Source organism: Protopterus annectens, chromosome 6.part1 (assembly GCF_019279795.1).
Source record: "Protopterus annectens isolate FY-2018-M chromosome 6.part1, PAN1.0, whole genome shotgun sequence".
Classification (NCBI taxonomy): Eukaryota; Metazoa; Chordata; order Ceratodontiformes; family Protopteridae; genus Protopterus; species Protopterus annectens.
This window is the reverse complement of record NC_056738.1, coordinates 176,603,579-176,619,564: the sequence shown is the minus strand read 5'-3', so window position 1 is coordinate 176,619,564 and position 15,986 is coordinate 176,603,579. Positions and strand designations below refer to the sequence as shown.

At 44.3% G+C, this 15,986-nt stretch overlaps 1 protein-coding gene across 5 annotated transcripts in view; it reads left to right on the top strand.

Annotated features, from left to right (window-relative positions):
* The window catches only part of TMBIM1 (transmembrane BAX inhibitor motif containing 1), a 1,047,780-nt gene that overhangs the window by 783,206 nt on the left and 248,588 nt on the right, over window positions 1–15,986 (top strand). For all 5 annotated transcript variants that reach the window (XM_044075612.1, XM_044075609.1, XM_044075610.1 and 2 more), the window contains one exon: window positions 7,931–8,018. In XM_044075612.1, the coding sequence (XP_043931547.1) occupies window positions 7,931–8,018 (88 nt within the window). The remainder of the gene's footprint in view (window positions 1–7,930; window positions 8,019–15,986) is intronic.

Below are 15,986 nucleotides of genomic sequence, written 5' to 3'. Positions count from 1 at the left end.
TCATTCACACCCGCATGTGCAATGACTGAGTCATATTTGTATTTGCTTTGGAGTGACCTGAGTGCTTGCGTTATGTGTCGGATCCTAGCACCCGACAGGCAGCTCACTGTGACCTTCTCTTTATTCAGCCTGGTGAGCAGGACGTCAGTGTGTCTGACAATAGTGTCACCTATAACAAGAGTATCAGGTGTGTTATGCAGCCTTAAGGGCTGTGGCTGCTTGGCACACTGACTTTGTGGGTTATGTGTTGTGTGTGTTTTGTTTTGAGGTAGCGTTTGCTTGGATGTCTGCTTTGGAGGTCTCTGTTGCTTAGGTAGATTTTTATTTAGAGCCTCCGAGTATGTTTTTGTGTATTTATGTGTTTGGTTCACTGATGTGGTGGGACTATGTGATACTGGAATTGTGTTGTGTGAGGTTACCTTCTCCTCCTGACTGGTTACACCAGTTTTGAGATGAGAGAGCTCAGCCACCAGTTTGGCTAAATAGTTGCATCTCTCACATATATTTGAACCTGTTTGGAGGAGGAGAGGGTTGTCTGTGTACAACTGTCTCATAGTTGTAACATTGCCTCAAAATTCCCAGATTCACCAGCTGGACTGGAGAGGAAACCATTGACTGACCTTTGGACATGCTAGAGTAATAGGGAAACTGAATTTAAGACGGACCAATAGAGGACAGGGTAATCGTAGAGAGTATAAGAGTAAGTAGTGCTTATGGTTTAATAGTGCTAACTTGTAGGATTACTTAATTGGACCAGTGAAGGGCCTTAGAATGAGAATATGGTATTTAAATTGAGAGATAGAGCAGTTCTAAGGGAAAAAGTGAAGAGCAGACTTTGTGGAGCCAGGAATAGTTTAAACCCAATTAGGTGGCGCTGCCCGTTGTTGCGCTATGCTCAAAAACACGCAAAACCGCGCAAAAGAGGGTTTTAAGAGAGGAAGATGAAGGAGTTTTGGATTTGACCCAAAATGGCCAATAAAACTACAGTTTCAAGTCAGTAACCACTCCCACAGGGGCAGGCAGGCTGCTCAATGTTTTTCTTGCCACTGATCAACAGAGAGACTTTCCTTTAGCCCAAGCAAAAAATGGCCTCACAGAAAGTTACAAACAGTTCAAGAACAGCAAGCCTGTAACTGAACTTTTTTAAATCTCAGAAAAGTGGGGAAAAAAGCAAGATTTTTTTTGTTTTTTTGTTTTTTCAGAGATAGCAGAGGTTAACAAGTATCAGCAAGTTATAACAGTGCAGTAAATGACCCCACACAAGAGTGCTAGGCCAAAGACAGATAAAATGCAAGTTTTGAGAAAAAAACGATTTTAAAAATAAGTGCAAGCAAGAAATTCAGTAAACAGCTCTAGGTTGTGCTCTAAATACAGTTATTAATGCAGAAATCAAATTTAACAAGCCAGAAAATGCTCAAAATAGGCGGCTATGCAGAAAAACTTAGCAAATAAACAGAGGAAAAATACATAATCTCAAAAGTGGCTCCTTTCTTCTCTCAGCGTTTTCTCCTCTTGGTGGGTGCTTCACCAACAGCCAACAAGCCTGAAAAGAAGTACAGGCAAACACAGGAGGACTATGGCTAACTAAGTTCGCCGATGACTGTAAACTGGGAGCCATAATTGACTCTCCGGCTGACACGGACATCCTCCAAAAGGGCCTTACTGAGATGGACACCTGGTGTCAAAGTCATGGCCTCAAGCTAAATGCCAAAAAATGCAGTCATCCTATATGGGAAAAACAAAACACCCACGAATTACCACATAGGTGGCAGCCTCCCTTAATACATAAGAGGTAATAAGAGATCTGGGGACCCAGGTAGATAGTAATCTCTCCTTTGACAGTCATATTGACAAAGTAGTTAGGAAATCCTTCTATGTGGCCCATCTAATTACTAAAGGGTTTGCATCTAGAAATAGAGGTTATAGTGCCCCTCTACTTGACTCTCATTAGACCCATCATAGAGTACAATGGCCCATTTTGGGATGTACCTCATAAGACACTTCCAACAGCTGGAAAGACCACAAAAGTACCTCACCAAGAGGATTACTGGCCTCAAACATATGTTCTATGCAGCCCGACTGAAAAAACTCCGGCTGTACTCAGTGGCGTATTGCATACTCGGAGGTGATCTCTGCCTGACTTACAAAGCCATGTCCAACTCAGAATTGATGGATATGCTCCACCTAAAGAAATCCAAGTCACTGCGAGCCATGCACTCTAGTGAGCTAAACCTCACCACAACAATAAATAGAACATGCTGGAGTGATAGATTTCTGTCACAGAGACTCCCCATGCTTTGGAACAAAATTCCAAATTACATCAGGCAGAGCCCCTCACTAACACTCTTCAAGAGAAAGCTTGCCGAGTGGATGGGTAACAGAAAATACACCCCTGGGATCACTTCATTGGCTCTGCTTGACAGAGGATCAGTTAATTAATCAATGGGGAGGCGAAGGCTGACACACTCTGGCTAGGCTTATAAATGCCCTCGGGCGGATAGCCTAGTAGCTACCTATGAACCCATACCTGGACCACAAAATGTCAACAGAATGTTGACAGTACCACGCATGTGCAAAGAAAGAACCTCGGTGCATGCAATATTTACAGTAAAAGATGAAAACAGAAAACCATTGCCCCCTGCACCCCATGTTGGAGGTCTGTGCTCCCCACCCTCCAGTAATTATTTATACTAACTCTTGAGATAGCACAATGTTTGAGAAAAGGCAAGTTCCCCAATCCTGAGAACTATGCGGTCTTGAACACCTGTCAACCATCTTTTTATTTGGTCAAATGCAGTTGACTAAACATTATGTATAGTTTGGGGTGGTGGTCTTGTCCTCATGTTGGGGGTGCATAGGGGATTCCCCTTCCCCACTAAAAAACTTGTTTGTGACCTCCGGCCTCACTGAGGGCAAGACAAGATAGACCAGGGAGAGCTTGAGGCTTCCCATCCAATTATTTAGATTTATCGTGAAGGTGGCAAGGTCACTACTCTGTTTGACATGTAATGGAAATTTCTACAAAAGGTGAGGACTACATTGAGATATGAATCTGTCATGCCAACATGTCTTATTTGCTGATGGCGGTTTAGTTCCTTTATCCTGGATTTTGAGGTACCATTTGTTTTATGAAAGAGTACATGGTCAAAGACAGTTGGATCTTTCATGGCTTTACTGGCTAGACACATCTCCTTGGAGGAATCTGTAAAAGGCCAAGTACAGAGAGAGGGCCACCCGTCTATACGGATAACTAAAATTTTTGATGCAACTCATCTTTTTAGTTTTGGAACTCTGAAGTCTTCCAACCAAGTTGAGTGATATATTTACAGAAATACATACCAAAAGGTGTGTTCTATTCAGTTATGGATCTGATAAGATGAATAAAGGGGTATTAAAACTGAGTTTTATCTAGTGGAGATGCCTTTGAAAATTAAATGAGCTAGACAGAAGGCTTTCCAGATTACTTAAAAGACATAATGGTCAAACAATAAGGAAGTATCAACAAAAGTGTTTGGCTCCTCTCTCTCTCTTTTTTGTTTTGTTTACAGAGTCTCTGTACCTTAGGTTGTAGCTGAGGCAAGCCACCTTTGGGCTCCCTATTCATCTCCAATCTGTAAGCCAGCTGTAGAGAATATCTGTACAGTCTGGAGACACTTTTGCTCTGCTGATGCAGCTGCTAAGTTGGTATTTTATCTAAGTCTCCCAAGGCTGACATCTGCACATTCTCAGTGGCATTACAGTGATCTGAGAGAGCACAGTCCATTATATTTCCAGTCAGTGGACAGGAAGCCCTAAGAGTGAGAAAGGTCTGCTAAGAAGATGCATTATTTTACCTTATATTTGCTCAATTTTCTCTGTTGTGCACTACTCTGCCTAGATTCACATTTCTCAATCAGTAGTGCATGGTGCCAACCCCAAGCCTGGAGTGAAAGTTGTTTTACCCTTTTGGTGGTTATTCTCACTGGGCCTACACATAGCCTGTTGTCTTTTGGATGGGGTAGATGCTAATAACACACAGCAGGCTAGGCAATATAATGGCATGAGTTGAGTGGTATTTTAACAGATGTGTTTTTTATTGGGAGAAGAAATTTGGGCAGGGGTTACAGTCCTTTCTTGATACTTTCCAGTGTCTTTGTAGGGGTCTGCTCCATTTACATGTATACTCCATCTTCCAGAAGAGGGATGAAGCTACTGGCAGGGAGCTTAGGCACAAGGCCAAGCATTCTCTGCTAATCTGTACACCTTCAGCAGCTAGAGATCCTCAGGGTCTTTGGAAGGACTTCCCAATGGTCTGGGCTTGTCTGTGTGAATCCAGGTGAGGGGGTCACTCTCCTCATTCACCCTAGTTGGACATTCAGGCATTAGGGTTCTTGAGACTGGTGGGCAAACTGGTTCTGCTGCTTCACTCTTCTACCTTTTCTTTCTCCTGCTTTCTATGTGGATTTTGGTAGAGGCAGAACTGTGAAGGCAGGTCCAGACTTAATTGTCCAGTAGGCTGGTAAGTCTGCTTCCTTTTTCTTGAGAGGGAGGCTCCGTACAGACCAAGATTGCTGATTTAGTCTGGTCCTTTGTCCTTTATTTTATAGTCCTCTTCAATTATCATAATGTTCTTAGGGATCCTTTCTTCCCTCCTTGAGGTGTACAGAGAGCTGCTTTGAATTAGTGTCCCCTCACTTTAGGAGAATAGTCTTTGCTGTACTTCATTGTCTGGTTAGTATAAACTACAGCTGGTGAGTCTGACAATCCGAGGTCTTCAGAATCTTTTCCATGGTGAGCCTTTGTATCCAGAGCCTTTCAAGGGGAATCCCTTCTGCCTCCACCTGGTTAGTAGCTCTGTCTAGGGTTTTTGGGACATTTCCCATACAGAAATCCTTGTTTCATGAGTTTTATCCAGTGGGATGGCTGCTCTGGTTTCTGGGATCTCTCATTGATCCCATTCAGGGACAATCTGTTCTAGTTTGGGAGGTTTTGTTGCCTGTGCTAGTTCTTCCCTTTTGGATGGTCATTATTGTCCTGGATGGAGTTTGGACTTATTTATGGCCTGCAGCAACATCACTGCTTTTACTGGTGGCCCCTATCTCAAGATGTCTTGTTCTATAATCTGACTGCCATCCCTGTATACCTCTCAACTGTCCAGACTTTTGCACAATGTCCAGATTTTTGCCTCGTATGTTTGGTCTATTCCTCATAAAATGTGTGATTTTTGTAGTAAGTCACTGGGATGATCTCAGAATTGAAGTCACTAAGTAATGACATATGTTTGAGTTTCAGACTTCAAATCCTTCAGAAAATGTATGTTAACATAAACCCTGTTACTGTAGCAATTTTCTAAGTTTATAAGATAAATATTTAAAATATATCCTCATTTGTGGGCCTTTGTCCCCCCATTTTGTCAGGCTTTGCAGTATGTAAGGGTCCTTCAGTGGCATATACATGGTTGAAGTTCTAGTTCAGTTAAAACAAGAATGGGTTTTCCTTTTTGTGATTCCCGCATCCTCTTTGTCAGACAGTAGCTGCTGTATGTGTGTGGGGGGGGATTGGCTCACTTGTGCTCTCCATAGTTTATTTGGACCAGTGAGCTGAATTTTGGGCATCCTGTTGCAAAAACTACATTGCTGGGTTCTCCCTTTTCTTGAGTAGACAGGTGCTCCATAAGGAGGGATACTTGAAATAAGAGGTCATGTGGCTGCCACTGCACTAGGAAGGAACCCTTTATTTGCCAGAATCTAATTTTTTTCCTACATCTTCTTTCCAGGAGTGGGCACCTGGCCTACAGTAGAGCTATGCAGGCTGTATGTATGCAAGATTGCTACCATGATGCCCCAGTAATCTCTCTACTTTGTAGCACTACAACGTATGTACCTGGAGAGCTGACTCTCTAGTAAGTACTAAGAATCACCCCACAGTGGAAGCCATTCAGACCCACTCCCTGAGGGAAGGAGGTGGGCAATAACTAATTCCTCTCTCCCCAGACATCCCTATGGCACACAGGTCATTAGCTGAGCTTGAGTTGCCAGCATCACAGACAGACAAATTTACCTCTACTGTAGTGGACTGGGCTTGTCTTTGAGCAGTTCTGGTGAATGAGATCCTATGGCTAATCTTTGTGTCATCTCTAGCATCCCCTTGGGGTGCAGGCAGCCCTTGGATTTCTCTTGAGGATGCACTGCTAGAGGTCAGGTGCTCCACAGATTAGTCATTTCTACTTCTTGGTGGATCATACCGCTCTACTCTTGCTACTGGGGCAGCAAAATGGAGGTAGGAAGGATTTGTGTCATAATCCTTGGTACTTTGAGGGTTTCTGTCTTGTTGCTGAGTCTACATCTCTTCTTGGAGATAAGGAATATAAGTGAACTTGTCATCAGCTCCAATCTGTGATCAGTCATAGAGGCGTGGATTCAGTCATTTACACTGTCTCTGGACATATCAGGGATGCTCCTCCTTTTGGGAGTGATTATAGGATCTTTCATGATGCCTGGTCAAGGTGCTACTCTCCTAGACCTTTATAACTTCTGATGTGGTCCTGATGTAAGGGGTTTATGAGTTACTGGTAATCTTTTTTGCTCAAGTTTGGGCTGATGTGGTCTGTACTTGTGGATGGAGCAGCACTTAGTACCCCTGTGGTTGATTTGCTGTATGTGCCATGATTTAGTGCTAGGTATCTCTAGCTGGGACTCTGTACTGGTTTGGGTTTCTAGGCAGTTTCCATCCCTTGATTCAAGATTACGATTGGGACAGTCCCAGCACCAGGTAGTCATGCAGGCTGCCCCCTATGAGGGCTGTTTTCCCTTTTTGGAGTTCCCCCCTCTGGGGAGGCGCTCAGACTTCATGTCACCAGGCTTGCCTGTCTCCAGCTGAACTAATGGGCCTAATGGTATGCAAGTCCTCAGTCAATGTTATTCCTTCTTCCAGTTACTTGTGTGACTGAAAATTGGGAGGACTGAAAGGGCCTTTCCCTTCTAGGAATGGTATTGCCTTTTTGGGGCAGGGGGCATCCTCTTAGGTGTCTGTCCTGTGGGTTAAGTGAATCCGTTCATCTTTTATTTTCCAAGGAGTGTAAGGATTCACATTTGCTTTTCTTTCCTTTGGGGGGGGTGGGTTCTTGGCTCTAATGAGTTGTCCAAGCTGTGAGCCTTTGCTCTGGGTGGGTTTGCTCCTTTTTATTAGGTGCTTGGGTTGTCTACCCTTGCCAGATTTGATTACCAGAGTCCTTTGGGGACACAGCTGTCTTTTTCCAAGTAATGTTATCCTGCCCACAGCTCTGGAGTCGAGTCTGTTCTCGCTAGATTTTCCCCAGGACTTGCTCATCTAGCCGCTCCATGTTTGATGTTTTACTCCAACCCATTTTCAAGATTATACTTGGGAGCTAGGCCAGACAAAAACCTGACAAGAAGGATCATGGATACTAGAATGTGGCAGTTGTACAAAGAAGGCTGTCCTTTGTGGATGTGGGTTATTGTGTTATGCATCTCCCTGCATGTAGATGGTCCCTGCAACTTGGTCTTACCATTAGATTTCCTTTGTAAGTTGGGCAAGTATGTATCTTCATATCCTGTATTTGAGGTGGAAGAAGGAGATTGCTCACTAGTTGCAGGGATGAACTGACTTCTGACATCACAGCATATGTTATCATGGATGCATCTGTCCCAGAATTTGGGAACTTCAAGAAAATGATGTTGATCTCTGATTGAAGAGAATAAACCTTACTAAAAACCCACAAAACCCACAAAGCAATATCCTCTTCATTGATCAATTGATAATTGTAAGAAAATATTTGTTACTTTTCTTTTAAAATGCTTGGTTTGTGCTTTTTAGCCATTAGGACTTCGCAGAATCGAGCCTGTAAATGTTGCTGTAGCTAATTAAGGTAATAGTGCTGTGTATGTGTGTGTTTTTGTCTGTAATGTTGTTTTTAACTTTCTCTTTACAGCTTCTATAATACAAAGTCAGTATTTCTGTGTCTGGGTATCACCACTCTAGTGTGTGTTGCTGTCACCGTGTTCTGCTTCCAGACAAAGGTTAGTTCCTTTCCCAATACCTAGTGACTTTGCTGTGGTTCTTCATAGTAATGCTTCTGTCTGCAGAGTGTACTGTGACTTTTAGTTTTTAACATTAGTCTGTCTTAATCAGCTGTGTGGTTACACAGGAAAATGCCCTGCATGTACCCGTTTACTGTCTAGGTTCAAGTAGTGAACCATGTGCTTGGTGGGTAGGAGAAAAAGGCTCCTAGTGGGGAGGTTGTACCAAGGCCTCACTGCTTGAGTGGCACATATGTGAAAACTGGTGATGTTTAGCAGAAACAGCAACTCACAAAAGAACAGCACTGTAGCCTATCAAACACTGCATTATTGTATCTGGGCAGATTATGTGCACACAGCCATGACCCCAAAATTGTAGGCCCTGCTGCAGTTGTATGCATGCTACCGTGGTCTTAAGATTATGGAAAGGAGCCAAACAACATGACTAGATGAGGAAGATGGCCATGTATTCCCACTCCAACCCCAGACTCTGATCCTTCCCACCTGCTGAACTCATTTTAGTAAGACAGGATGAGGAAGCATGTGACCCTCAGTAGGGCTTGATGAAAAACTAGTCATCTTAGAAACGTTGGTGTAGCCAGATTGGAACAGTGTGAGTGCATTTCCCTTGCACATGGCTTTGTTGAATAAGGAGATGTGTATTTGTGTGTCTATTTATGCTCCTTCCAGGATGGATTATGTAAAATCTTGTACAGAGCATGCTTGGATGTCCTTCAAGGATGCATCTGCAGTCCTAACAAATGGGTTGTCCTGTCGTCAGGCAGCCCTTCGGTCGGCCGGATTCCAAAGTCTGGGTCTGGCCTCGGCTGGTGTCGCACTTCACCCGACGTCATCTCTGCTGGTCTTCGGGTATAAAGGCATCAGCCGACGCCATTTTCCTCAGTCTTTCTTGCGCGTGGCCGAAGCAGAAGCTGTTCGCAAGTGCCGGTCGGTCAGATCCAGAGATTACTACTACCGAATACTACTTCGAAGACTTCTAAAAAGCTAAGTACCCCGTTGGGGACTCTTTCTTGCCTCAGATGTCAGAAAAAGTAAATAACTGTTTAACTTGTGGGAAACAAATACCTCATAAAGATTTCCACTCTTACTGCTTACCTTGTTTAGGCCCAGACCACGACGTAGCAGCCTGTTTAGCCTGTGCTTCCTTCAACCGACGAACGCTTAGGCGTCGGTCGGAGTTTGCTGAACAGTTTTTCGGCTCAGATTTTGCGTACATTATGCCGTCAGATCCTCCGACTTCTCAAATTGTTAAAAAACGCAAAGAAAAAGACCGACACTTACGGTCCGCGGTTTTGGCCGAAACCACGGTTAAGCAAACCGCGAGTGTCTCGGTTTCGGCCGAAACCGAGCAAACGGGTCAATCTACAGCAGAATCCATGACTACTACCGAGGCTCTTGCTACCCTAGTTGAATCGGCCTCTGAAGTTTTGCCTACTAATGTGGTTCCTATAGAATTATCAGACACCATCCCTTTGGATGTCTCTACCCCAACACGTGGTGCTGCTAGGCCTCCTGCAGCCATGTCTATTAAGGCCTTTGCCAGGGCTAAAGCAGCCAAAACTGCTAAATCAGTGCCTGTTAAGCCCCCCTCACACAGGCCCAGTTCCAGTTCTCAAATGGTTACTTTGGCTGAGGATCTCATCTCTTTAATTAGGGGATCCCAATCTCACCCAGACAGGGCCTCTCAGCCTCCAGAAAAGAGACCTAGAGCAGAGCCCCCAGAGCCAATGTCCTCAGATGATTCTTCTGATGACTGAGACATTACAGACCATCCAGAGGCTCCTTTTTCTACTTATGAAGATTCCAATGCTGAAGAATCTATCCCATCTGCCTCTCCACCAGAGGAATTTTCCTTTGGGGAAACCTTACATGCCATGAGAGAGCAATTCCAATGGCAGGGACAAGATTTCTCAGATTCAAGAAAAAGGCTTAGGACCTTTCTACACTTACCGCAACATAGGCCCTTAGCTATACCTCCTGTTCTGCCTGTTGTGGATGATGCATTTAATGATGTTTGCACTGCTCCTGATACTTTACCTCCAGCCCCTGCCAAACCAGATAGGTTTTACAGGGTACCGGACACTCATCACCACCTATACAAAGCCCCACTTGCAGATCCTGAGACTATCTCCCAGGGGCCTAAGGCAGTAGCCGACCTCAGCAAAACCCTCTCCCTTCTGAAAGGGAATCCAAGTCCTTAGAGAGATGGGGTAAAAAAAGTTTACACCTCTGCTACTCTCTCAGCTAGAGCTTTGAACTGTCAGTTTCATATGATCCAATACCAAGAGTTTATGCTTGATCAGTTAACTAAGAAACTGTCCTCTGATGACTCCTTAGATAAGAAATATGTTTTAGAAATGGTGAATAACATTCAGCAGGTTAGTAACCATTCTTTAAAATGTGGCTATGATGCACTGGAGGCTTCATTTAGATCAGCCATGACTGGCACAGTTATAAGAAGGCATGCATGGTTGAAAGAACAGGTCTTGCCGGATCATGTTAAAGCAAAGCTGTTAGATGCTCCTATGGATAAGGCCAGTCTATTTGGTTCTCCTGCTCAGCAAGTAATGAAGAAAATGGAAGAGAAGGCAAAATCCATACAAACAGTTAAGGATTTCTTACAGGTTCAGCCCCCAAGGTTTAGCAGGAACTGGCCTTCCAAAAATTGGTCCTTTCCAGACTCCTCTAAATCTCAGAGAGGCAGGAATAGACGTTCCAGAGGCAGAAATCAATCCAGAGGAGGTGCCTACAGAGGACGCCAGTGGCAAGGCAATAACCAGCGAGGCACAGACACAACCACTGCCACTGCAACAGGACAATCACAGTGACTTGACTCTGACACCGCCTACCAGGGAACAAATAGCAGCACCCTTAGGCGGAAAGTTAGCCTTATTTTCAAAAAATTGGCACTATATCACAAAAGACAAGTGGATTTTGCAGACCATAGACCAAGGCTACAGGTTTCACTTCCACACCTTACCAGTAAAAAGAGGAATGCCAAACCTACCCCCAAATCAGAAAACAGAAAGCTCAATTAATAAAGATGAGAGCTGTGGAAAGAGTACCACCAACAGAACAGGGCAAAGGATTCTACTCCAGACTCTTCCTAGTACCAAGAAAAGAGAAAAGTTGGAGACCTATTCTCGACCTGTCCGCCTTAAACACATTCATCATTGCCCCAAAATTCAAAATGCTGACCCTACAGCAACTTCTTCCCATGCTGGGCAAGGAGTGTTGGCTGGTAACTCTAGATCTCAAGGAGGCATACCTGCACGTCCCCATACGACCAAATTGCAGAAGATACCTCAGATTTCTTGCAGGATCAGAGCATTATCAATTCTCAGCATTGCCCTTTGGCTTATCTACTGCACCCAGAGTATTCACAAAATGCCTGGCATCAGTAATCGCTCATTGCAGGCTACAGGGAATCCAAATTTATCCATACCTGGACGACTGCCTGATACAAGCGGACAACAAAAGCAAGCTGACAAAAGACTTACAAAGAGTCATTTGCTTACTACAAGCCCTGGGATACACAGTCAATTTAAAAAAGTCAAGACTGATACCATCCCAAACAAGAACATTCTTGGGTGCGGAATTGGACACAGTAAAACAGATGGCATTCCTAACTGCAGAAAAACAAGAACAACTCCCTCTTTACTTCTTGGCATTAACAAAGCAGAACAAATTAACAGCAAGGAAAGTACTGCAGGCCTAGGGCTTCATGGCATCATGCATAATCCTGGTCCCCCATGCCAGACTGCATATGAGAAAGCTACAGTGGTACCTAAAGAATTTATGGTCTCAACACAGGCACAGCTTAGAAACCGAAATACCACTAATCCCATGCCTGAAACAAGAGTTCCTATGGTGGGCTCAAGCATGCCAGTCAAACCCAGGCTTGCCCTTCCACAACTTTCAAGCAAGCCAAACCATCACAACGGATGCCTCAGACCTAGGTTGGGGGGCACACATGCTGGACAAATGCATACAAGGATTATGGACTCCAGACCAGCTGCACCTGCACATAAATCAAAAAGAAATGCTGGCAGTAAAACTAGCAATCCAGAATTTCAGACCATTCCTCAAAGAAGGCCATTTAATGATAAGGACAGACAACACCACAGTCATGTGGTACATCAACAAACAGGGAGGCACTCATTCATACCCCTATGCAGAATGACTCTGGACCTTTGGAATATGGCTCTGAGCTACAACATCCAGTTACAGGCAATATTTGTACCGGAAAAGAAAACATCCTAGCAGACATGTTAAGCAGAACTACCTTGGATGCACAAGATTGGCTGCTACAGCCGTGCATCTTCAAGGCCATCACAAAGAAATGGGGAATGCCACAAATAGACCTATTCGCATCCCCACTCAATCACCAGCTCAAGAAATTCTGCACAAGGACATACCACCCACTTGCATGGAAGGTGGACTCTCTATCCTTCAGTTGGAAAGGCCTGACAGCATATGCATTTCCACCTCTTCCTTTGATGCACAAGGTACTACTGAAAATCAAAGAGGAACGTCCAAGGATAATTCTGATAGCTCCAAATTGGCCAAGACAACACTGGTATCCATTGCTGAGGAGCATGTCCCGGGGGAGAACGTGGACACTACCCCTGATGCATTTGATGTTAACTCAGAACGACTACAACATCATGCATCCAAACCTAAAAACTCTGCAACTGACTGCCTGGAACATTACATAACAGCAACTAACCCAGATTTATCCCAAAGGGTTAAAGACATTATCCTTGAAGCCCGCAGACCTTCAACACGAAGGAACTATGCAGGAAAACGGAAAAGGTTTGTCATTTGGAGTACTGAAAGAGGAAAAGATGTGTCAAAGATAGATATTGCTAACATCCTGGAGTACTTGGCAGAGCTTCTCCATACAGGCCTGTCCTATTCCTCCATCAAGATACATGCATCAGCTATTTCTGCAGAATACAGCTTTGATCCCCCTGTCTTCTCACATCCTCTACTCAGGCAGTTCCTCAGAGGAATCAAGAATGTAAAACCTCCTAGGAAACCACCATTACCAGCATGGGACTTGAACTTTGTGCTAGAAAAATTGACACTCCCTCCATTTGAACCAGCAGCAACAGCAGATCTTCAACACCTATCCTGGAAAACTGCTTTCCTACTGGCAATTACTTCAGCAAGAAGGGTTTCGGAACTACAGGCCTTAATGGCAGTACAACCCTTCCTAATCTTCCATCAAGATAGAGTGTCCATGAGAACTAATCCTACATTTATGCCTAAGGTGGTATCCAGAGTGTCTCTAAACCAGGCAATCCACCTACCTACCTTCTTTCCCAATCCACAGAACAGGGGGGAAAGACTACTGCATACCTTGGATGTACATAGACAGTTGCGCTACTACCTGGACAGAACCAAGGGCAATAGAAAAACTGACCAGCTTTTAGTAGCTTATGCAACAGGAAGGGAAGGAAAAGCAATTTCCAAACAGACAATCTCCAAGTGGATAGGAAATTGCATAAGATTCTGTTACTCCTACCATGGAAAGCAAATTCCACAGAACATAAGACCTCACTCTACAAGGGCTACAGCCACTACCACAGCTTTCTTATGAGGAGTGGCTACCAAGGACATTATTGAGGTGGCTACTTGGACCTCCATGCATACATTTGCCAAGCATTACACCTTGCCTCTATACTCTAGATCCCGAGCAGGGTTTGCCACTGCTGTATTGCAAGGGATCCTAACTACACCATAATTCTTCTTCCTCCTCCCCTAGTTTGGCTATGGTATTCTACCCATTTGTTAGGACTGCAGATGCATCCTTGAAGGACATAGTACAGTTTTGTACCTACCATAAATGTAGATGTCCGAACAGGATAGCATCTGCAGTCAGGATTACCCACCCTCCTTCCCCTCTGTGGTACTCCTAGGGTATTTACCCTCCTAATAGCTAGCTAGGGGGGGATCTCTTATGGTGTATTTGTTTGTATATATGTACATACATGCTTATTTTTTGTGTTTGCCTACTATTTTTTTGGAAATATTGGCATTTATCCAAAATTTAGTTTTCCAAGAGGGCATCTGGCATCTGGGGCAAGAAACACTGAGGAAAATGGCGTCGGCTGATGCCTTTATACCCGAAGACCAGCAGAGATGACGTCGGGTGAAGTGCGACACCAGCCGAGGCCAGACCCAGACTTTGGAATCCGGCCGACCGAAGGCCTGCCTGACGACAGGACAACCCATTTGTTAGGACTGCAGATGCTATCCTGTTCGGACATCTACATTTATGGTAGGTACAAAACTGTACTTTATCCTGACTGCTGATTCTATTTGTAGGGTATGGTTTTACAGAGTAGTTTTTCTTGTATATCCAGCTTGATCCAGTTTTGGTACTGGGTTACCAGTGAGGTGGGCAGAAAAAGTATTGCTTTTGGAACGATCCATTTAACAAAGCATTTTAAATTTTGCCTTATAGAAGCTCACTAGATAAATTAAATAGTGTGCGGCCCCCAACTGATGAATTTGATATGATTTGGTTTTGTTTAACTTGCTGATGTTCTTCGTGTTTCACTGTTGCAGTAATCACACTTGGGTTATCTGCCTGCAGGTAGCCGTCAGTCGGCCAGAGTACCAGAGACTTAGTATTTCTGTGTCAGTTGCTGTCACTTCAGGACTGACATCAGGTCATCAGTGGTATAAAAACAGGCAGCCCGATGCCATTACATCAGTCTTTCATGCCGAGGAGCCCGAAGCAGAAGCAGTTCGCACAAGTGCCAGTTGGCCGCTACCTGAATTTTCATTTCCGAATTGAATCATCCTGAAGTCTTCTAAAGCTAAGTACCCCGTTGGGGATCCTTTTTTCTTGCTCTAACCAATGTCAGAAAAAGTTAACAATTGTCTTGCCTGTGGAAAGCAAATACCACACCTAGATTTCCATTCTTACTGTGTCACCTGTTTAGGCCCAGACCACGACATACCTCGCTGTCGGTTTTGTGCTTTGTTCAACACCTGAACTATTCGTCCGTCGGGCCCTTATTGTTACTAAATACTTTATCGCTCAATTTCAGTATTCTGAAATGGCTTCGGTAAGCCATCCGTCTACCGATCTTCTGAAAAAACGTAAGGATAAAGACAGAGACAAAACCACACAGGTCCAAAACTGCCTATGACGCTTCCGTTAAGCTAGTCACCAGTTTGACAGTACTAAGGTGCTTTTGCAGACCCTGATGCCCGCTTCAGTGGATTCGCAGGCCTCTACCAAGACCTGTTCGGAGTCCGGTATGCCGCGAGATGCTTCTTTGACAACGGGACCTGTGAATGTCTCTACCTTGGATGGGTCCGGAGCTGCTGTGCAGGCACCAGCTACCAAGGAGGTTCTTCGCATTACTGATATTCGATACAAACTGATGACTTCTTTCATGTCTTCAGTTCTTTCTAAAACTACCAAGTTTCTAAGGCCAAGAGTACGAGCTACACCTAAAAAAAGACGACCCAAACTCAAGCACCTGCTTACTTGCTACAGTTCCAAATGCTAAAAATGGCAGAAGAACCTGATCATGCTGATTAGGGAAAGCCAGCCTTCCCCTGCTAAGAGACGAATAGACTTGTCCTCAGCAGTTTTAACTGACCAAGAGTCCGATGACTCTGAGGTTACTGAATATGAAGACATGCCTTTATCTGCTTATGAGGATTCAGATGCAGAGGAATCCATTCCTTCTGCTTCCCCTCCAGAGGATTTTTCTTTTGGTGAAACCCTACATACTTTGAGAGAGCATTTCCACTGGGAATGTCAGGATTATCCTCAGTCCAAACAGAGACTCAGGGAATTTTTAGATTTGCCACAGCACAGACCCTTAGCTATCCCTCCTGTTCTGGATGATGTTTTTGTGGAATCCAGTCTAACTCTTGATACTTTACCCCCTGCTCCAAGGAAACCAGACGGGTACTACA